Source organism: Vigna unguiculata, chromosome 5 (assembly GCF_004118075.2).
Source record: "Vigna unguiculata cultivar IT97K-499-35 chromosome 5, ASM411807v1, whole genome shotgun sequence".
NCBI classification, from domain to species: Eukaryota; Viridiplantae; Streptophyta; class Magnoliopsida; order Fabales; family Fabaceae; genus Vigna; species Vigna unguiculata.
The window spans coordinates 9,566,500-9,590,672 of NC_040283.1; the positions used below are offsets into that span (position 1 = coordinate 9,566,500).

Sequence of the window (24,173 nt, forward strand, 5' to 3'; positions counted from 1 at the left end):
AACTAAAGTCATGTTTATGTTAAAAATCCATTTAAGCATAAGGTTAAATTTTGTTCTCACAATAGTGTGTGTGGCAGATAACAACAATATATATGGAAGAAGAAAGAAAAAAAAATAATCCGACTTGGCAGAAAAAAAAAGAAAAGTAAATGGCTGGCGCAGTTGGTCTGAATCTGAAAGGAAACGCTTATGACGACGCCGTGGGTCCCAATTAGCCTCCACACTCCCGTTTTTTATGTTCTCTGCCAAACGTTCTCTCTACACTCCCAACCCTCTCTTCAACGATCTCTCTCAAACATTAACACAAACACTTTCTCCTCATTCTCCTTCGTCTTCTCTCTCTATATAAGTATCTCCTTTCTTTGCAGTCACTACAATACAGAACAAAGCTAAACAAATTTTACTTCCACTTAACACCGATTTCACTCAGTCACTCACTCACTAACCCACTCACTCTTCAAATCAAATCTAACGCAAACAAAGAATTTTCTTTCACGCCGATGGCGCTTTCGGCCTCCGACGTGCCGGCGATGTACTCGCTGCTCACGAATTCCATGAGCGCCGATCACCGCATCCGCGCTCCGGCGGAGGACGCCCTTGCGCAATCGGAGTCCAGGCCTGGCTTCTGCTCGTGCCTCCTCGTAACATTCTATTTCTCTCTCCTAGGGTTCTAGTGAAGTTTGCATTGTGCTTTCTGTTTCGTTTTGAGGATTTGGTTTTGCGAATGGAACTGCAGGAAGTGATTACCGCGAAAGATTTGGCGTCGCAAACGGATGTACGCATGATGGCCACCGTGTATTTTAAGAACAGCGTCAACCGCTACTGGCGCCACCGCCGCGATTCCTCGTAAACACTTCTGAGTTTTGTTTCTTTTACTTTATTTGCTTATAAATAAGGGGGGAAATGTAATCGAAATGCTGACAAGAGGTTGTTTTTTGGATTTAGTTTTGGTAGTCGGTCGTTGAAGCTGTGTTTTTGTGTGAAAATCGAGCTGAACCTTACATGCAACAATGTGTGACTGGTAATGTGACATTTTTAATGTGTAGTTTTTCTTCGTTTGTTCAGGGGGATTAGCAATGAAGAGAAAATGCACCTGAGGCAGAAGTTGTTGATGTACTTGAGAGAAGAGAATGATCAGGTGTTTTTATTTTACCTTCTTTCAGTGGATGTTTTGTAGGTCTGTGATGGTGCTTACTATTGATTTGGTTCTTGAGGAGAGAAACATTGTGCATGTTTGTGTTCTGACTGTTGGTTTGTTACTCTTACCGCTATCTGAATGCCGAGTTCATTAGTTACTTCGGTTCTAGACATGTTCATTCTTGTCAGGGATGGGTTGAGATTTATATTGTTCAGTTTGCATGGGTTCTAACTTCCACTGCAAATATTTTCCTTATTGGATACTTCGTGAATGGTAAATGATAGTCATCCTTTGCCCTACCCTGCTTTTCATAGGCTTTTAGTATTTTATTTTTATTGGTTATGTTTGTGAATTGTGATGGGTTTTAGATATTTATTTCTCCTAACTCCTTCAATTTCAAAATGCAGATAGCTCTTATGCTTGCAGTGCTCATCTCAAAAATCGCTCGTATTGATTATCCCAAAGAATGGTACTGTCTAATATTTATTTCTTTGGTTTTCAAGAATATTTACAGTGTCTACAATACTGCGATTGAAATTTCATCCGCTCCCTCTTTTTATATCTCTTTTCCATTGTTATTTTTGATTCATTGACTATCTTAATGAACTCCCATGCATGACATTAGGTTTTATTTAATGGTTTTTGATTTCCCAGGCAAGTTCTATCTTCCAAAAAGTTGTCTTATTTGCCTTTTAATACAGTTTTAATATTATAAAAAAGAAGCGTTCTGGATTTTTAGTTTTCTTTGAGAGGCGTTATCAACATGCATGGCTTTTTGCTGCATACATGATATAAGCTATCTTAATTTTTGGCTTCTATGCATTTTTATGATTTTAACATTCTTCTTAAAGCAAGTCCTATATTATGTTGATATGCTAATTTAATGACTCAGGCCAGACATCTTTTTGGTTTTATCACAACAACTTCAATCAGCAGATGTCCTAGCTTCCCATAGAATCTTTTTAATTCTATTTAGGACCTTAAAGGAGTTGTCCACAAAACGCCTTACTTCAGATCAACGCAACTTTGCAGAGGTGCAGTTCCTTCTTTTATTAATTTTTTCTGTTCTCTCTTGCACTCATCTGTCTAAATCCTTGCCTTTATGCTGTACATTGAAAACTTACAAAATGTCTACAGTCATTATTATTGGAATGATATGTTAACCTCAATAATAATCTTGCCTTTCTTTTTATTTAGAAAATAAAATCTTCTATATAAAAAACTTGTTTAAACATTTTTTCTCTCAGCTTATTGAAGAGATCTTGGCTACAGATATACATATCCCAAGCCACACAAATATGCACAACTTTTTTCGTAATATATTTTAACTTGTTCTTACAAGGGTAGCAAGGAGGTCCTATTGTTGAGTTGTTGGAAACTTGGATGTAGGTATTTGCAGGCTCTATGGCTCAATACATTAAACTTTTGAGGAGGCAGTATCGCCACTCTCCCTTGAAAGGTTGTCCCAACTATCTAGTAGTTAAGGTCTATAGAGGTAGCTTAATTTGATGTGTATCACTAAACCTAGTGTGTTCTTCAATTTTAGGCATATCTGCATGGGAGTGTGACTCTTGACTTTTGAGGGTCATTTTTTAACTTCAAACATTAAATTGATTATTTTGAGTTGATTTTGGCATAAGAGGAACTTTTAATAAGTCTAATATCACCCCATTAAGAGGGTGATACACTTAATTCATAATGAGCAATATCCGTAATTGAGTAGAGCCAGGTTCTGCAGTCCAATTTATGGATGTGTTGTATGTCTTAGGTGGGATAGAAACATTTGATGCCACAGGCAACATAAGTTTGTCATTTCTCAATACTAACATAACCAGAGACAACTGTTCTTTCACAATGATAGAGCCTAAATGAATGGTTCGGGTGTATATGCTATAAGTTTTATTTAACTCAAGTATCATTTTAATGTTTGGTACTTTATTCTTATTATTTTAAACACAAATAGTTGCAATTATTGAGCCTTACGAAGTAGTACATATGGTCTATCCTGTACGCTCTTTTGGGGTTTAAATTGTATTCTGTTTTATCGTCTCCCCTATTTTCTGCATCTTCACCTTTTTTTCCTCAAAGTTATGCATCTGATTACATAGTTCTTCTAGAATAATATTACTGTTTAGTACATCGTGTTGCTTAAATCATATAATATATTCATGTATACAACCAATTTGTATGGCAGATATCGTCTCATTTCTTTGATTATAGCTGGCGTCTTTGGCAAAGTGATGTGCAGACAATACTTCATGGTTTCTCTTCTCTTTCTCAAAGCTCTAATTTAAATGCTGAAGATCAGCCTCATGAACTTTATCTTACATGTGAGAGATGGCTGTTATGTTCAAAAATTGTGAGGCAATTAATTGTTTCAGGATTTCAAAGTGATTCAAAGTGTTTTCAGGTAATTATCTATCCATATCTTGTTTTAATTCTGTGAGTTTGTGTTTTGATAGCTGAGCACTCTTTTATATTTTTTGGTTAATTGTTTCGCCAGTTAAGGTTTTCAGGCTTATATTATTACTATATTTTGTAGGAGGTACGGCCAGTCAAGGAAGTCGCACCTGTGTTTTTGAGTGCCATTCAATCACTCCTTCCATACTGTGAGACTTCTATATTTGGTGTATATATTTTCATCCTCATGTCTAGGTTATGACAAATAATTATATTATAAAATTTGTAGAGTGAACTAAGAATCATTTGGTTCCTAGAAAAGTATTGTTTCTTTAGTGTGCTACACAAAAGCATGTCAAGTTACATTTTTGAAGAATGATGATGTGGAACTTGAATCTTGATGATCAAAACATTATGTTGATAGATTTTCTTTAATTGGTATACAAACTTTTGGAGATGTAATGGAAGATCTCTACCATATGCAAACGGTATCTCTACTCTCTTTAACTTAGTCTTGAATGTGCTTAGGCACACCCTACAGCTGGATGTTTTGTCTTCATAGAGTAGCAAGTTCAAACATGCTTTTTAATGCATTTTTTTCTAGAGGTTGGATGATATAATCTAGTTAGTTGGTGAGCCATGAGGAGTATTTGAGCTGGGAAGAGAATCTTGTCGCACATAGTAACCAAGCTGGCTGGATGAAATGGAGCAGGAATTGGGTATAACTTTTTCTTGGAATATGCCTGCCAAATTCAAAGGAAAATTCTCCTTGACAGCTACATGACCAACAGTACTCTGTGGTAGTGGATATCGCCTAGTTAAGAGTCAGCAAAAAACAGAAAATAAATAAATAACTGAGATTTTTTTTTTTAAATACCAGGGTAGATAATGGAATTATAGGTGTTAGATGTAATGTGCTTAGGCCCATCTCTTTATATTTTCCTATTTACAAATGCATAATCTTTTGTGTGCTCAATACACATTTAAGGATTCAGCCTGTGCTTCTCTCTCTCTCTCTCTCTCTCTCTCTCTCTTATTTCAACATGGTATCTATACCCATATCTTTGTATTTTCCTATTTACAAATGCATAACCCTATGTGCTCAACACACATTTAGAGATTCAACCTATGTCTATCTTTTATTTCAATAGTAGGAAAAGATAAAATAAGGAGGGAATGATCCTGAAAATGAAGTATTTGTAAAGCACAATGAGAAAATACATGGACTGCCATTTCTTCATTCTTTGTAGACTTGGATATTTAACGTATACTATTATCACCATGTTTACGTATTTCTTAATCTATCCTTATTTGTCAGTGCCCCGGATTGTTGTATATTAGTTTTTGTTTTCTCTTTATTTTTTCAAGTTATAGTTCGTATCTTTATGCTATGTAATTAGATGCTGTTTAAAAAAAATTAGACCTTCAAATGCTAATATTGCCTTCCCTCCTCACAGCACAATCTACAATGTCTACTTTCTGTGCCTTTTCTGTGGATAAAATGTTACTTAATTTTTATTCTTACAAGACATTTTTATTTACAGATTCTTCTTTTCAAAAGCAGTATACTAAATTCTGGGACTTCGTAAAGAGGGCATGCACCAAATTGATGAAAATTTTAGTTGCCTTTCAGGGCAGACATCCTTACTCATTTGGTGATAAATTTGTGCTTTCTTCTGTCATGGACTTCTGTTTGAATAGGATAACAGATCCTGAGCCATATCTATTGTCGTTTGAGCAATTTCTTATTCAGTGTATGGTGATGATTAAAAATATTCTGGAATGTAAGGAGTACAAGCCAAGTCTTACAGGTAGGGTGATGGATGAAAATGGAGTTACTGTGGAGCTGATGAAGAAAAATATGTCCAGTGCAGTTGGTGGTGTTTTAACTTCTCTTCTCCCCACTGAAAGGATAGTCCACTTGTGTAATGTATTGATATCAAGGTATTCACGTTCCAATCACTTCTTGGCTTGCTTGTATTTGTTTTGTTTTCTTTGCTGAGTGAGGCATAAGGATATGCTGTGTTTATAAATGTTATGTTTTATGCAAATTATAATTAAATTAAAAAAATGTATTTCTGTTCCTTTTGGTTTCTCCAAATCAGTCAAAAGGGATACCTTGTTTAGTAGTCCTTTTTTTCATATATTGTGTATTTTTGTGAGTGGTAGTGTGCCTTAATTTCATGGCTTCCTGTCAACAAAGCTGAACATATTTAGGAAATCATCTGTGCTTCTAAGTTACACAAGGCCCAATATTGTTTTAGGATAAAATTTCTCAAATTAAAATGTATGTGGGCCAAATAGATGGGATTTGAATAATCAATACAAGGATAATTTAGTGTAAGAGATCATATTAGTCATTATATTAAATATACTGTGAAATAAAACACATTTAGAAATCTCTTGAAAGTGTATTTATACCCTACTGCTTCATAGAATGTTTTGGTATTGAGGCAAAAAAGTGGCAATCTGTATTGCAAAAAAGCAGTGTTGCTGCTTTCAACTTCCAAGTTATGAATAATCTGTGATAGCAAGATCATGGGATTTTCTGTGTCATTTGTGTATGCACTTATGGCTGTCTGTTTGTAGGTCTTCAACTGACCTGTATGGATGTCAAAACAGACTAGTCCAGCCCTTTGGACTTGACCCACCTTGTAAACAGGCTGACTCAACCTGACTCACTGACCATGCAATTTGAAAAAGGCCTGGCTCGACCATTATGGATTAGTGTGTTAAACATATCAGTCTACCTAAATTTTTAATAATTATTTAAAATAAAAATTAAAAAGTTCTATTATTTTATTTTTGTATATTTAACAAAACATAATACATGAAAATTAAAACTCCATAATTAAGAACTAAAGATTGCATGTAATACATAGTGCGTAATGAATTGAAAAAATAAAAATGTAACTCCACCTCACTCCTCGGTCCTAATTAACTTCAAGTTTTCCTAGTTTTAACATTACTTCTGTCTCTCAAATTTAAGCTCTCCAAGTTCTCACATAATACATAGTGAATTAAAGAATTAAGTTTTAATTTTACATTATATTTATAATCAGGTAAACTTTATAGGTGGGTTGGATGGTCAGCCCAGGTCAGTTCTTAGGTAGACTGGGTCCAATTTTTGGACCCATTGTAAAAATATTATTGTTTCCGGCCTAAAGCTGTGGTGGCAGGTTGGCCCATTGGTTTGGACCCATTTTGATGGCTTTCTGTGAGCGATATCTTGAAAGGTTTATGTAGGTTTTGATATTCTATTATAACTTATGAGAAAATTTAACTTCTCTTTTTTTTTTTTTAAATAAGTTGGAGGTGATAAGCTACCGTCATTGGCTATAATTGTAATTTGCTTTGAGTAAAAGTGATATTTCATGTAATGATTTTTCACTCTATTGCCAGCCTAAACAGTGCCTTTATCTTCCAACAGGTATTTTGTTCTGACAGCAAGTGATATGGAAGAGTGGTACCGTAACCCTGAGTCTTTTCACCATGAGCAGGATATGGTTCAGTGGACAGAAAAATTGAGGCCATGCGCTGAGGCATTATACATTGTATTGTTTGAAACTAATAGCCAAGTAGGTACCATTTATACATCACCAGTTATCTTGTATTTTCTCCTGTTGAGATATTTCAATTGTTGACTATAGATTAATGTTGGTGTATGATTATGACTGTTACTTTTAGTTGCTAGGCCCTGTTGTAGTTTCTCTTCTTCAAGAGAGTATGAATAATTGTCCAACTTCTGTGACGGAAATTACACCTGCTTTGCTTCTTAAAGATGCTGCTTATGGTGCTACTGCTTATGTTTATTATGAACTCTCAAACTACCTGAGCTTTAAGGACTGGTAAGTTCAAGAAGACTATGCTTTATTTACCAAGTTATCCATCTTATCATTTCTAAAATATTGAAGATCATTGTAGTTTTGTTGTGTCTAGGCTTTGCTAATACAAATTTGTACTCAAGAAATCATGGAGCCACCCATTACTGGTGATGGAACTTTGTACAAAGTTTCCTCCTGTGATGACTTACTATTCGTTGATTTTGTTTGTACTACCTCAAGCACCTTAGTGCATTTCCCTGCCAAAATGCATATTACTTCTTAAATTGCATTGTATATAAGGCCAGAGGGCAAAGACAAAACAAAGAGGAAAAATAGAGACAAATCAGTGTTGGAGAGCTGTCGAGTCTCCTTGTTTGGAATACGAGTCATCTAAATTTTTCATATGCTAAACACCATGAAAACAGTTTTATCCCATAACAAAATCAGAGGTGAGGATATGCCCTTGAAGATGTGGCTATTCCTTTTGAACTGAGACTGGAAGGTGCGATATAGAGCACATTGCCACAACTGGTTATTTTCCATACCAAAGGCTTGATGACATCTGTCTAGAAACTAATCATACAAATTATGATATACCAATCTCATTCTCACAAAAAGCAAGTTTGTTTCTAGATAAGCTCTGCCGCACGATGGAAAGATAAATGAGGCACAATGTCAATTAGATCCAAGCATAACACAAGGAGTGCCATCTTAGGCATTCTAACATGCAAAGAGTTACTTACTTGAGTTTGTTATCTTATTTGATGGTTCAGATTTATGTTTCTTCAATGACACAGCGTATTTCATAGCCTATTAAAACATGTTTTTTTTTTATATATTAGATCCTTCTTTTGGTTGGCTGTCACTGGATATAAAAGTACTTCTGTCTATTCCTTCTAAACCATTCATTTTCAGGTTTAATGGTGCTTTATCACTTGAACTCTCAAACGAACATCCAAATCTGCGTATCATTCATCGTAAAGTTGCTATAATTTTGGGGCAATGGGTTTCTGAGGTATGTAATTTATTGAGTGTTGAATCTCTAGAATTAGAGAAAAAGGTGAGAAGCACATATTGAATTGAACTGAATTTTTTTTGAATGAATACACATCTGAATGTTTTGTTCAACTACGTATTTATCCTACAAGATACAATGTGTACAGCGCTGTACAAAAGATTTAAAACTAATACTGATTAACTATGGTTGACCATTGACCATAGTTGACCACTAACTATTAACTTTACACTAACATCCAGTTACTTTGTTGATGAACTTCAAAGTTTTTGCAGTAAAATTAAACGAAAGATTTGATTTGAAGCTTTCTTAGTTCCTTTAGTGTCCCAAATGTTGTGAAATTCAAAACCTAGACAGGTTAAATAATTTCTATGTTGGTATAGTAAGGCTTTATGATAGTAAAATAACTAATTATCTTAATCCATCTAAACCTTCAATTAAGGAAAATTCATTTGTATTCACTTTCTTGTGTTTTTTATCCTTCACAGGTCAAAGATGATACAAAAAGGCCTGTATACTGTGCTTTAATCAGGTTGTTACAGGGTAAAGATTTGTCAGTCCAGGTATGTTTGACAGATGTATTCCTACTGCACTTGTGTTTCTCTGTTAGTTCAACATATACTCTTTAATGTTGTTTCAAACTAACCATGTGTATGTATTTTTTTAGCTGGCAGCATGTCGATCCCTATGCTTACATATTGAGGATGCAAACTTTTCAGAAAGGGAGTTTGTTGATCTTCTTCCTATCTGTTGGGATTCATGTTTTAAGTTGTTTGAGGAAGTTCAGGAATTTGATTCAAAGGTAAAAGTTACTTCTAGGCAACTTCCTCCCTTTTGATGGAAAATAAATTCTTTTAGACATTGTTTGAAAAGGTGAAATGCAGCGTACCGAAGGGAATATTTCTCCTTGGTTGGGAGTTTAAAATTCATGGACCTAGCCTGTCATGTGACACCACCCAAATAACCTGCAGTGTAGTCTGGCAAGCAATTTTCAAGGACATTGAGGTTGAAGCAGAGGGTTGTGTAGTATATTAAATCTCTTACTAACTAAGGTTGTAAAACCTCAGCAACAGTGAGGAGTTGGGTCTATTGGGATTACAATTGAGTGCTAAGTGCCTGTTCCTTAAAATGTGCGTTAATAATAGTGAACTTTCTTTGCTTTGCCCCTGGATGGATGTAGCAAAGTCATAGTTAAATGTATGTTAAACCACATTAAGTTTTGTTCCATTTCTATATAGCGTGTTTTCTTTTTGTCCTTGTTACAGCAAACTAGATAATAGTTTTGCCAAAAATACGGTTTTCTGTTGATCCCAATGACATCATTCCATCCATGCATCCTGCGCAGATGTTATTCTTGATTAGCCAGCAAGGATAGAACATCAGTTGACCCCCTTTAATGTTTTAGTTGGCAAGTTATATAGATGGGCTTTTGGAGCTTTATGTTATTGGTTAGTTACTGAAAGCTAGCATCCTGTCCAATGCAGCTGAGATGTGTGCCTTACTAAAGGGCATCACCTCAACCTCAATAAGTGCCTTTGACTACACAGCCGCATCACATTTTCTTCCATTCTACTGAAATTTTCTGCATGACAAGAGGGAACATATATTGTGTAAATTATCATCAGAGACTGACTTTCATTCAATATTTGGTACTATGTGTGAATTGTTGCTCACGTTCTCTAAATATTTCTTCAGGTTCAAGTTTTGAATTTGATCTCTATCCTTATTGGACATGTTAGTGAAGTCATTCCATTTGCAAATAAGTTGGTGCAATTTTTTCAGAAGGTAACATAAGACATCCTGTCTATTATTTGCCTACTAAGCTTTGTATTTTAATATCCTGCCTATTATTTCTTTTTCAGTAAATTGTGAATCAGTTTCTTTACTAGAAAAATGGTGTGACATGAGTAAATATGCCAACTCATTTGTTTGATGCTCTGATCTTTATGTTTATTAATTTCCTCTAAAGATAAAACTTGTGAAATAGTTGACTTACTAAGAAATTTAGGGTTGATTTGACATGCACATCTTTGCTATTAAATCGGAATTGAATTTTAAATGAAAAGGATTTGTTTCCAGTTCACATATCATACATATCCGGAATCAATAAATTCTTGGTCGATGATAAAATATAGCATATGTTTTTCACTTAACGAAACAAAACATCACAAATGTCCAGACATTAGTATTTGAAAGTTAAGTAACACCTGACATAATTCACAAATGCACAGCCTATTACACAACCCTCAGAATACTGACATGACAAAGCACAGCACTACAACAAATCATTGCAGCAGGGAGGCAGATGGCAGTAAAATCCAAGAAAGAGGACCACCGTTAGGGAGGAGGGTATTGGGTTGGTGGTGGGCATTAGAACGAGGTTGAATTTCATAAAAAGGGGTGGTAGAGCAAACAGTTGGACACATTCTCTTGACTTTCATTAAAAAGTGAAAAAAAAAGGAATATAAGATTGGTCTTTCGTAAAGAGGCAGATTTTGTGTGATCATTTCCCTTCACTTTTTAGATGACTTGGCCGTGCAAAAATTGTGTGCTTTGCGGATGAAATATGACTACATCTCTGATTTGAAGCAACTCTGATCTCAATGGATTTACAATCTGTATTAGTTGTAACTTGATAAATAAGATCAGATCATGGTTTAAATGGCTACATGAAACCAAGCAAAATTGATCTGCATCGGTTTAACTACCATCTTTTACATACCTATTTTTTTTCTTAGGTTTTACCCTGCAAGTGACATAGAAGAGTAGCTGTGTAGTTAAATCCCAGACTAATCAAAATTGGATCTGTCTTCTTTCTATTGCTTTTGTTGTGGCAAGGTTTGGGAGGAATCTTCTGGTGAAAGTCTGCTGCAGATACAGCTTCTGGTTGCTTTGAGAAACTTTGTGGTTGCACTTGGTTACCAGTCACCCATTTGCTACTGTATACTGCTGCCAATTCTGGAAAATGGGATTGATATTAATAGTCCAGACGAACTTAATCTCCTAGAAGATAGCATGCTGGTAATACTGTTGTTTTTTTACCAAATAGATGCTACTATTGTTGTGAGTGAATATCTGATGAAAATTCAACTGCACACCTTTCAGTTGTGGGAAGCCACACTTTCTCACGCACCATCAATGGTCCCAAAATTGTTACAATATTTTTCACGCCTTGTGGACATTATGGAAAGAAATTTTGACCATTTGCAGGTTAGAACTAGCTCCATACTCTAATAAATTTTCAATTTACTATCTACTCCTGTTCTCTTTATTCAAGAGAAAGATAGCGATTGTGTTAGTAGCTCTTGGGTGAAGTAGTCTTGTAAAATTTTCAGGGAGCATGATTACTGGATTGTGACAATATACTTATTTTTGTATGACGTACATAATAATCTATGAATGAATGATAAGTTCCTTCTACTCACGTCCCTGGCCTGCATCCATTGTACCTTCTCAAATTTTTAGATCATTGATTCTTGTGTAAACATTTGTTAGATAAGATAGTTGAGTCTGTTACATTAGTAACTATGCCTGTAAGATTAGAGATACCAACAGGGAAACTAGTCTGGGATATGTATTAGATAAAGGCACTTTAGGGTAGTCTAATATAATATCTAATGTATATGGAAGGGAAATCTGTGTAATTTTCTTTCAGCTGGTTTCCAGATAAGTTGACAACTATCAAGTTTGTGCAGCACGACTTGAAAAGTGTAATCATGCAGTTTTTAATTTGATGGAAGTAAACAAATTCAGCCAATGATATCCCATTCTCAAAATGATAACTATACTGGGCTTATGATTATGATTACTGTTACGTATTCTTGCTGGTTTAGCTAGTTCCCACCCACCCTTAACAGGGAGTTTTTGACTTTATTTTAATATCTTTGTTAAATTTTGATGTTCATACTCTTTATCTTAAGTACAGGTTGCTGTGAATATAATTGAAGATTACATAATTTTGGGTGGAAATGACTTTCTGAGCATGCATGCAACAAATATTGCTAAAATTCTTGATTTAGTTATCGGAAATGTCAATGACAAAGGGCTTCTTTCAGTTCTTCCTGTGGTTGATATCTTAATACAGGTATGTGATCCCAAACAATGCCAATCTTCGAACTTCACAATTATGAATAGGAACTACTGGGGCTTTTGGTATATGCTGATACCTCCAGTTGAGAGGTACAGGTTTAGTAAACAATGATAGCATGGATATTATTGATATTTGATATCGTGTAATGTAACAGAATAACCTTAACCTGCTTCCTTAATCCATATTATTTACTAGGTCAAGTATTAGTGCTGTGAGCTCAAACTCAACTGCTCAGACATATATTGTTTAGCACTACTAAGAACCTGATAATACTGATATCTTCTATCATCTTTTTTCCTCCTCTTGTCCTTATGCCTTTGTTGAATTTGGATTAGGTTCTTTCTTAGGTCCTAGCTTCATTTGCATATTTAGGTTAACTCATTAAGTTCCCATTGGCTTAGGCATTTTTATGTTTTGGGTCATTATGATAATGTAGGATGCTTAGCAACACTATTTTTTTAATCACATATAAATGATCTATTACCAATTTGGATATGGTTTTTGAAAATATGCAGTTTTTAATTTTGAAAAAGAATTCCAAATAATATTTATCTAACTTCTGAAAAATCATATAAGAAATATCATTCCAATAATTTTCAGAATATATTTTTTTGCCAAAAAGGCTTTCTTTATGCTAGTACCTCCATTCTGGGATTTTAGAACCAAGTGCATATATAATTAAATTACCGAGCTGTATAGCTTAACACTAAAGTTTTGGTAACTAAGGCCACATTTGGGGTTATTGCGAGTATTTGGTTATCAAATGTAATTTTCAAAACACAAAGCGTATTCAACAAAAATGGAGTTTGAAGTTTTCTTTTACTCCATTTCAAAACTCTTTTACATTCATCTTCAAAACCAGGAAATAAGATTTGTAAATTTGAATTTTAGTTTCAAAAAAATAATTTTGTTATCTTTGGTAATCATGCATAACATTGTTGCCCTATCATCACTACCATTACCATTGAAACCATTATCACTACTGTCATTGCTACTGCTCCCACCAGTGCTAGTACATTACTCTTACCACTATTATTAATCTATAGCACCACTACTATCACTGTCGTCATTGTCAGCATTTCTACTGCCTGTGACTAAATTTTTGGATGTTCTATGAACTTTTTTTTGTCTTATCATAAGTTGGACGATGGTTTTCTTTTCTTGTCATATATATTTTAAAAATCCTTGCAAGCAATATTTAAATTTGATTTTTTCTTTTTTCAGTGTTTCCCCATTGAAGTGCCCCCACTTATTAGCAGCACTTTACAAGTAAGTCTGTTATAAGCTTGTAAGATATAGTAAATGAAAGTATGTGCTGATCAACTCATGTTTCATAGTTCATATCATAATCTAGAGAATGTTTTCAAGCCTCGGATATTTTTTCTTGTCTACAGAAGTTAATTGTAATATGTTTGAGTGGAGGAGATGACCACGATCCTTCTAAAACATCTGTTAAAGCATCTTCTGCTGCGATCCTTGCTAGGCTTTTGGTGATGAATACAAATTCACTTGCCCAATTAGCATCAGATCCATCAACTTCTCTACTGCTTCAGACAGCATCCATCCCAGTTCAAGAAAATATACTTCTTTGTCTGGTTGACATTTGGGTTGATAAGGTTGGTGTGGTTATGTTCAAGAGACTGTTTTGTTCTAAATTTATTGCATATTTTTGTCTTATATGTACTCAGACAAACCTGTGAGTTGCATTACTTAATAAATACACAACTTTAAAATGATTTATATTTATTGGACTGTTGATGTATGTTAAGTCACTAGAAGATATTATCTATTTGTTGAGTTACGAGGAGATATAGTCAGTTCTAATTATTGAAGCAAGATATTATAGGGATACTGAGTGTCATTTTTAACTGTATAATTATTTATTGGGCAGTAGAGTGCCTATATACCCTCTTGTACTTGTTCACTATCAGAGGATTGAATCAGATTTTCCCCTCAGTTTTTCCCTAGTATTTTATTTTTTAAGTTTGTATGTATCAGTATCTGAAGTATATTTGAATCTCATTGTCTGTGTCACGGCCTAGTTTAGGTTCATTATTTGATACGTTTTCTTTTTTAACTTACGCACCCCTATGTGATGGAAGGCGGGGCAAAGTGTTTGCCCTTGGTTGGAAGAAGTTCTATGTCCTCTTAAATATGCTGTAGGATGTCACATTTCTTAAAATCAATATCTGATTAAGTTTGTATTCAGTATTTAGTTTTATGTGTGTATGTGTCATTTTGGCGTCCTTAATGTTGTATCCTCTATTTTCAATTTATGCATATAATTTTTCCAGGTAGATAATGTCTCTTCCATCCAGAAGAAGACAATTGGTTTAGCACTCTCAATAATTCTGACATTAAGACTGCCTCAAGTACTTGACAAACTGGATCAAATTTTGAGGTACTAACCTTTAAATAGTATTCATTGTTTGGAAATAAGAGTAACTGATCCCAGTGTATGTTTTGATCTACAGTGTTTGCACTAGTGTGATTCTGGGCAGAAATGAAGACTTAACTGAGGAAGAGTCCAGGTATACTTTTTTATTCTAGGGATGTAATATAAATACCATTCACGTCATTTTCGTTTATTAGCTAACGCTTAGTTGGTTAGGGTAATCTCTTATATGTCAATAACCAACTAGTGAAAAAGCTTAGTTCTGAAGGGAAACTCAGTTTTTGAAACTGAAAAAGGGGTCATCCCTGGTTTTAATTAAAGGGCATTCAGTCATGTTTTGAAACCACAGTTCTTCATGTCTATTGTCAATAACAGTGGTGACATGAGCTCCAGCGCATCTCATGATGAGGGCACTATTCCTAGTAAAGAATTCAGAAAAAGACAGGTTAGGAACTGCGAAAACTAGATTAAATTTCCATTTTTGAATGATGTATATTGTGAGGGTAACAAAGGAAGTGATGCATTTATTTATTTTGTCAATAGATCAAATTTTCCGACAGGATCAATCAGCTGTCTCTTGAGGACTGTGTGAAAGAAAATCTACAAACATGTGCTGCCATTCATGGAGAATTATTCAATGCTGCAATGAGCAGTATGCATCCATCTGCATTTGCACAATTGAAGCAGGCGTTAAAGATGCCATAATTGGGTCTGACGTTTAATTCTTACGATTTGGCGGTGCTATGTGCAGGCTCAGTTTTTGTGTTCATAGATTGATACTTCTTATAGGGTATATTTTCTTTCTACCAGTTTTATTTTATTTTCACTTGCTTCCAACTCCCTAATCTGTTAGGTTTTCTTTAACGATAATATGACCCATTCCATATTTTCATTAACCCTAGCCTGAATGACACGATTGATAACAGAATCTGTCTTGCATAATAGCTTTCAAGTTATAGGCCATATAAATTGTGACCTCCAAGAACAGTAGTGATAAATTTATGAACAGGAAATCATTAGACTGGGAAGCATTTAGTTGTGCACATTCACGAGGACGATAATAATAACAAACAAAATTGGAGAAGGTGCCTTAATGGACTGGTTGGTTTTTCCGGTTACCGTTTTCCCTTCGCTCCTTTTCTTCCATCTTGCCCATTGTAGTTTATCTGACCCAAGACATTTTAATGAGCTATCAAAATAAAAATCACTATGACCATCATGCTTGAAATTATGTTGATTGAAATTACTGTGATTATGGATTGTAATTCATGACTTCTGCAGTTGAATCTAACGTTAACAATCTCTTTTCTTTTTCCAGGATGATATTGAAGCTTTGTTGGTGGTTTTTGACACACTTATTTATAATTGTTTCCAGGTCATGGTTTTCCCTGATTATAATCATTTTCATTTATCTATGCCTGATGGCAGCGTGAAACTCTGTAAATAGGATGCTGTTCCTTTATTATATAGAGAAAGGGGCAGCATTGAGTCCATAGTGTTTATTTACTTTACTGAGAATGACAGGCAATGTGAAATGTTTGTAGAATGTTGTTTTGGACACATTGAGATGTGTAGTGCAAATTTTACCTAAGTACTTTGAATTGCAATTTATACCCCTGGCTCATACTGTGTTGTGTTAAATCGAAAAAGTTAATTCGAGAGATATCTGAACATTAATTTATCAAAGTGAGTTTGATTTATGAAATGTTGTAAGGTGAATATAAAGAGTGGATCATGTTATTATGTTGACATTTATTTTTTTCCTTCAATTATTACTTTTATTTACATAACCTCTTTCTAATTGTATACAAAAAAAATGACCCCATCTCTGATAATTGTAGAAGTTGTTGGGTTGGGAATCTGAATTAGATATTTTTTGTCGACCGTTTAGAATTCGAATCCGAGTCATCGGAGGATAAATTTTAAGCGTTTTTTCTTTTCTTTTATGATAACAGTTGGTTGCAAAGTTTTGGGGTGGAAGGAAGTGCCTGATCATCTGTTCCAACCGATTATCATGAATAATAAACCCTCGCAAAAGTTTATTGTTCATTTTATTGCCACCGCTATGTATGAATGAAGGACATTAAATTGTGTATGAATCAGTAACAGATTTTCCAGTTGTTGTTCATTTGTTGTTACTGATATGTGTGCCAAATGAATAGTAGACCTTTGAGAAGGGCATCATGAATAGGCTTCTCCTAATGGTATAAATGCAAATTAATTTAGTTACGTAGTGATTCTCTCCTTACTATCTCATCTCGCATTGCAACTTCGATATGTCACTACCTGGTTTGTAATTGAATCTGACATTATTTGCTTCCTTGACTGAGCCAATGTCATGAAAGTCTTAATACGTCTCCCATATTGTTTGGTTAAAAACAAAATTAATATTTTGAAAAAAGAAAAAAAGAATACATCCACCTTGCAATTAACTTTAAAAATGTATTAAGTTGAAAAATAAAGTAAATTTAGTTAAACTAATAGTATTTTGAATTTAATGAATGTTAACATATCACCATACGATATAAAAACATAATAAGTATAAAAGCAAAATGATTTTTTTAAAAGATAAAATGAGTTCAATTTAAGGATAATTTATAAATAAAGTAGAGTGCTAGGAATTCATTCATTCAAATGTAAAGCTCCACATACATTGTTTTAAGGATAATGATTTTGACTAACTTTTTTTATCTATTTTTATCCTACCATTCCAATCATCTTTAAATTAACACATCAGATCACTAAAAGAATCAAAATAAATAATTGAAAAATGATTGAAATAGTAGATTAAAAATGGATCAAAATATTATTATCCTTTTTAAATATAACGGACTTATATTTTAACTAAAAATTGTGTGAAAAAATGTCCTTAAAGTTTTTTTAATAATGATCACTTCATACACCGCTACACAAGCCAGACATTCAATCTAAAACTATTACATTTCGACAACATAGTCTCATGATCCATTAAAGAGATACTAAAGTTTAGCAACTTCTGATAAACATATTGTCACATAAATAAGAGTTCGTGTTAATATGCAGCATATGAAATCTAATTTATAATAATTTAAATCCATATTACTTTAAGTTTATTTAAATGGATCTTTTTTAAAATTTAAATTCACATTTTTTATTTTAAATCTAATTTACTTAATTGGATTTGGATCAGATTTAGACATGCTTCATGATTTGGATTTTGAAAATCTAAAATAAATGTGTGTCTAAGTCAAGTTAAGTTGTCGATGATAAGATCAAGCCAAAAATTATCTTAGGTTCAAGGTTAAGTAGAGTTGGTTTGGATTGAAAGTCAAGCGAAGTATGTTCAGTTTGAATGTTAAGTCAAGTTGGTCTCAATTGAAAATTGTGTCAAGTCGGTTTCAATCAAAGGTCAAGTCGAGTTAGCCTAACTTGATGTTGGAGAAGCAGAGTATTGTAAAATAAAACCAATATTAAAGGGTGTGGCATAATCGCTTCACCTCCAAATAGGTTGTCACGAATCAAGGAGGACATTCAAACTTCTCAACAACTACACTTTTTCACAATTCATACACCGAAAATTTTATCTTCTCCTCCTAATGGTGCAGATATGTTGCATTGCATAGATGAGAGAGCTTCAACCGCAAGACCTGACCTGCAGTTAACAATACAGATTGTTACCTAGCTTCAACCGCAAGGATCACGAGAATTAGTTTCGAATGTTGTGTTCCTTCTTCACAAGTCAAGGAATTGTGGGTTTCAATGTATGTCTATAAATAGGAGCACATACTTTCCTCCTAAAAACACAACACATATCTCTTCTCTCCTTCTCATCTCTCTCACACATCTTCTCTCATTCTCGTTTTTTCTCCTTTATTTCTTTTATTAAATCCTGGGTTATTTTACTCTTTAAGAAAATTTTTTGTTAGTTTATGAGTTCTTCAAAAGATTTAGAAAGTTTCTGATTTATTCTAGAGGACTTAAACAACAAACTGCAAATAAGTCATTAAAAACATAATTACATAATAGTAATAATAACGTAATAATGCTGTGAGAGAACATTCAACTCATAATCCATCTATTTCTCCCATAGTGCTGAGGCGTTGCGTGGAGGGTGTGGTTACCCGTTTATGGTCTTAGTATGTATATTAGAAATCCAATTCTTTATAATTTTATAAGTTGATTGTGTAATGTTAAATTAAATTTGAAGTCTTATTCTAAAAATAAAGGATATTTTAATCTTTAACATAATAATCACACAGAATAAAGGATATTTTAATCTTTTAACATAATAATCACACGGGCTGCAAGGAAATGGCTATTCTGAAAATAACAATTCTTCTTTCTTCATTTCTTGTATTCAAAATTGTCACTTTATAATATAATTTCAAACAAATACTTTTCAAGAGGCACACTTAATGGAGGATCTTACCATTCAAATACGATCTGCATGATTTAACATTCGAAATTGAATTGTCCTGTAAAAGTGGGATAAAATAGAAAATCACGTAAATAAGCGCAAACATAATAAGTTCATTACATAATTGCAACAATATCAAACCCTCACTGAAATATCCATCACTTCATTACATAATAAGCGCAAACAATTGACAAACCTTGTAAAATGGCATATTTAATACGAATTTTCTTTATTTTCATCAACTTTTATAGATTATTCCTTTTCTAAATTACAAAATCATGGAAATTATCTTTTAATACATTATTTAATTTCATAAATTATAAAAATATTACAAAAATTTAAATAAAAGTATCAACGACGTTGTTAACATAATATTCAAAATAAATAAATAAATCTAAGGATGACGAACACTTTAGCACGATGAATATTAAAAATAATATTTTTCAGATATAAATAATTTATATAAATTATTACAAATTCTGCATTGCTCTTCAATTTCAATTGATCCATACTAAAACTAGCATATGTGATCCAAACCCACATACATAACCTTGTTCTCCTCTTTAATCTACTTTCTTCTCTTATGTCAAATATAAATATAATGCTTAGTGTATTATACCTAGGCGGACCAAGGTAACTACACAGCCAAGGCCGCCTAGGTATAGCCCCACAAATAAAATTAATACATGAGCAACCAGTGAAGCAGGATCACATAGCGGCCCGCGCCATCATCTGTAAAGGATAAATACGTAGCAACAAGTTGCTAACTCCAAACTTAGAATATCACAAACAAAACCCCTGTTAACGACAACCCTAACAAAGGACTTGGGCTTGGCTCAGGCCCATATAGGCCCATCTAGGCCCTAAACGTTGGCCCAACATAGTTAGGAGAGCCCAGCCCATAAGGATGACAAACATAATTAATGATTCTATAAGTATACGTGGGCCCTAGTAATTAAGGGGTACGCTTTCATTAATTCCCTAATTTGATATTTGACTTCTGAAGAGCCTTTTGCTGACTTGATCGTCGGAGTCCTCTCCGCAGGTAACCTCCCGATAGTTCGGGCCGCCTACGTTGGGAGACGACACGTACAAGTCAAGAAGGAGCCAGCTCGAGAGGTTAAGGATTGAGGTAAGACATTATTTGTGTCCCCTAATATCTTATTTGTTCTCCGCAAGAACAATTGGCGTCCATCGTGGGGACCGAAGTAATACCTCACCAAGTAATCCGCACACTGTCGAGAATGGTCTCCACCCGCAGCAGAGCCGGAATCACGAAGCACACTAAAGCAGCCCCTACTATGCCTACAAGCACCACCCTAGATTTGGCTGCCATCCTTGAAGGCCAATCCAAAATGCAACAGGAACTTGCCGACCTGAAAAAGCGCAATGCTGAAGAAATGGAAGCGCTTAGGCAAGAAAACTCAAGACTAAGGAGGAAGATTGAAGTTAATCCTATCCAGAAGGGGAAGGGTAAGGAGTCGTCAGAGGACCCTAGGTCCCCCGCCTACCAGCCCAACGAGGAAGAAAGTGAATACAATCCCACCCCGCACACCTTCACCACCACTCAACAAACACCCATCATTTCCACCCTCCACACAACCATCCTCGCACCACCAACATCCAACCACAATGCTACCACCCTTCCCACCACTCATATCCCCCCCCCCTTCACCACTACACCACCACGTTCCCTACCATCGTCCAACATCCCATCCCACACCACCCATAACCACCACACCCACCCAAGCGTCGTCACCCTTTCATTGACACCATCACAACCACACGTCTCCCTAGCCAGTAGGAACCCTTCACACTGGACTGCTACACAGGAGAAACCGACCCCGACGAGCATCTCAAGGTGTACATCACCCATGTTTCCCTCTACACACCAAACGACGTTGTCTTCTGCAAAGCCTTCCCCACCACCCTCAAAGGCACTCCTGCCCTTGAATGTCTCACCACCCTCCCCCATACTCAATTGACTGTTTTGACACTCTATCCCGCCTGTTTACCACACATTTTTCCTTTAGTCGCCCACATTAGGCCACACCCCTATCCCTCTTTAGCCTCAAACAGGAAAGAAACGAGAAGCTACGTGCTTTCATTGACTATTTCAGTAGGGCCACCCTACGCATGCCCAACCTCACTCAAGAAAATGATCTTGCAGTACATGGCTCTAACCCTCAAACTTGGTCCATTTGCTAACAAAATCTACCTCCACTCTCCAGCTTCCATGCATGACCTCAAACTGCGCACGACAGATTGCATCCGCATGGAGAAGATGCAGACTCTACACACCAAGTTTTGGACCGACTATACACCCTTGTCCACCGGCCCAAACAAACTGCCTCCACGATCTGAATCGAGGCCCAGAGAACCTAGGCAACCACGATTCACCAGATAAGCTCCACTAAGCGTCCCCAGATCACGCCTCCTCAATGAAGCGTTCTAGGCCGACCTCATTCCACCATCACGCAAAACCTTGAACCCCCCAATATCGACATGACCAAGTACTGCAAATACCACAGAAATAATGGTCATACCACCGATGAATCCAAGGCGCTTCAAGACAAAATAGAAGAATTGAATCACACCAACCACTTTCGCCCGCTTTGTCCGAAAAGATGGACCTTCACATCCCCGACAATCCAACAACCACCACCCCCAACTTAAAACTCGTCACAATAATCGACCACACACCAATACTCGTCCACATCAACATCCAGTTCGCACTGACGTCAACCAAGTTGACCCCCTTGTGTGGCACAATTAATACCATCTCAAGAGGCTTTGCTGGCGGCGACTCCACCTCGTCAACTAGGAAGAAACACCTTTGTAACATCTAGTCCATCAACCACATTATTTACTCCCACCACAGACGCTGATTTCCATGTCATCGACCAACAATAAGATGACCCCATGGTCATCACCATCGAGCTTGAGAACTTCGCGAAGAAGGTGCTCATGGACCAAGGTAGTTCTGTTGACATCCTCTACTAGACTACTTACCAGAAACTACAACTTCTCCACCACTTACCACAAGTAAGCAGCCTGGGTCGAATATTAATTGTTCAGTTTACATCCATCCATTTCCACTGATCATCGCTAAGACAAAAAAAAACTACCCCACCAATAGACGGACGCTGCATACTCAAAATATTATGTCTTCCAAATTTTTGGTTATTTTTAGAAGATACAAACCTCATTAATAAAGTATATGACCTGTCATATTAACATCGTGCAAATATGACAATAATCCAAACGACATGTTTAACCAATAACGCGTGCCTATAACAGTAATCTAGCGATAACACACAAAGTATGCATCTGTCTAAGCAAGTAAGTGAACAATCATCCATCACAATTAACATAAAATAAAAACATTGTACGAGTTATTACAGACTTAAGCTGAAGAAATGAAAATCAAATGTTAAAACAATAAAGCTCAAGTCTATATGTTCTCCACATTTTCTCCCGCATCTGCCATTGTTGTGGTGTCCGCCACAATGTCATCCGCCACAATGTCCTTCTCCGCCTCTTCCTCTGGGCTGGAATCTGCTTCGTTCACAAGTTGCCCTCCAACCATGTCCTTATTTACATCGAACTTGGCGTCCGAAACATCTATATCATTGTGGAAGAATGCAACTTACCTTAACCCCTTTTGGAAGCCATTAATATGCTCCTGGATTATGTGACCTTTCAGGTCATCAAGTTTGCTCTCCATGTCATCATGTTTTTCTTTCAATTCGTCATAGTCGGTCTTTAGATCCGTGATTTTCGCATTTAGCTTTTTCTCAGATTCCAAGCATCTCACCTTCCAGGTCCTCAACCTCTTCTTCTCTTCCAACCGCTCTTCCCTCTCTTTTTTCCAAGCGGTTTTCTCTTCAGCATGTTTATTAGCTTGACCCGTCAGCTCCTCTTTTAGCTCCTCAACCATGGACCGACTACCCTCCTTTAGCTCCCTTTGATACAAGCTCTCAACCCTGCGCCCTAATATCAAAGCCTTGCTGCTAAACTCGAGCATTGCCTTCACCATGACATTCGGTTCCATGTTGTCAATCGAGTTAACCAACGACTCCGACAATATCACGTCGGACGATCGTTTTTGGCAATTCTATCAACCCAAACTCAGGCTTGTTCGCACCAGATGAGGATCCCGACCCCAACAAGGCAACTCTCACCATCTTCACATCTTTCTCCCCACCTTGCTTAGTGGGTACTTCCGCCTTCCTCTTTGACCCCCCATGAACGTGTACCTCAACCAATTTATCTTGCAAATTGGAAACTTCAATATTCCCAACATCCTTTGCCTTCGACGCCTTCTCTTTGAGAAGAGCTTGAAACAGATTCAAAATCTTCTTACCAACTTGTGCCATATGACCTACAATAGTAGCAAAAATGTCGATTAGTTAACTCAAACGCGACATAGCGCTTAAAACACAAAAAGATACTTTTTATATCAACAATTGGATGTACGAAATTATAACCCTAACAAAGCCCTTAGTGGGCATCTTATCGTTAAACTTCATCAGGGTCTCCACCACCTCCCTATCCGTCAACGACAACTTCTCCCTTTCCACATCCTTATACCGCCAAGGGTTGTCGATTCAGCTAAAAGGGAATTTGGTACTGCCATCATCACTATAGAAGTATGAACATCCAGGCTACTTCACCACCACCTTGAAGAGCCCAGAGCATGGACCCCAACAATTAAAGGGTATGCTTTCATTAATTCCCTAATTTAAGATTTGACTTCTAAAGATTCTTTTGTTGACTTGATCGTCAGAACCCTCTCCGCAAGTAACCTCCCAATAGTTCGAGCTACCTACTATAGTAGACAACATGTACAAGTCAGAAAGGAGCCAACTCGAGAGGAGAAGTTAAGGATTGAAATAAGACATTATTTGTATCC

General features: G+C 35.8%; 1 protein-coding gene across 1 annotated transcript; it reads left to right on the forward strand.

Moving 5' to 3' along the window:
• The first annotated feature begins 170 nt into the window (after window positions 1-170).
• Window positions 171-16,484, forward strand: LOC114185048 (importin-11). Its single transcript, XM_028072543.1, has 24 exons — window positions 171-641; window positions 737-846; window positions 1,066-1,138; window positions 1,546-1,607; window positions 2,031-2,172; window positions 3,333-3,548; window positions 3,681-3,747; window positions 5,083-5,482; window positions 6,969-7,116; window positions 7,226-7,386; window positions 8,278-8,377; window positions 8,866-8,940; window positions 9,045-9,179; window positions 10,073-10,162; window positions 11,216-11,398; window positions 11,483-11,587; window positions 12,303-12,461; window positions 13,692-13,736; window positions 13,862-14,083; window positions 14,762-14,868; window positions 14,942-14,998; window positions 15,238-15,307; window positions 15,406-15,652; window positions 16,181-16,484. Exons 1-23 carry the CDS (start codon window positions 501-503, stop codon window positions 15,565-15,567), a joined length of 3,030 nt encoding a protein of 1,009 aa, XP_027928344.1. The 5' UTR covers window positions 171-500; the 3' UTR covers window positions 15,568-15,652; window positions 16,181-16,484.
• The last annotated feature ends 7,689 nt before the right edge of the window (window positions 16,485-24,173 follow it).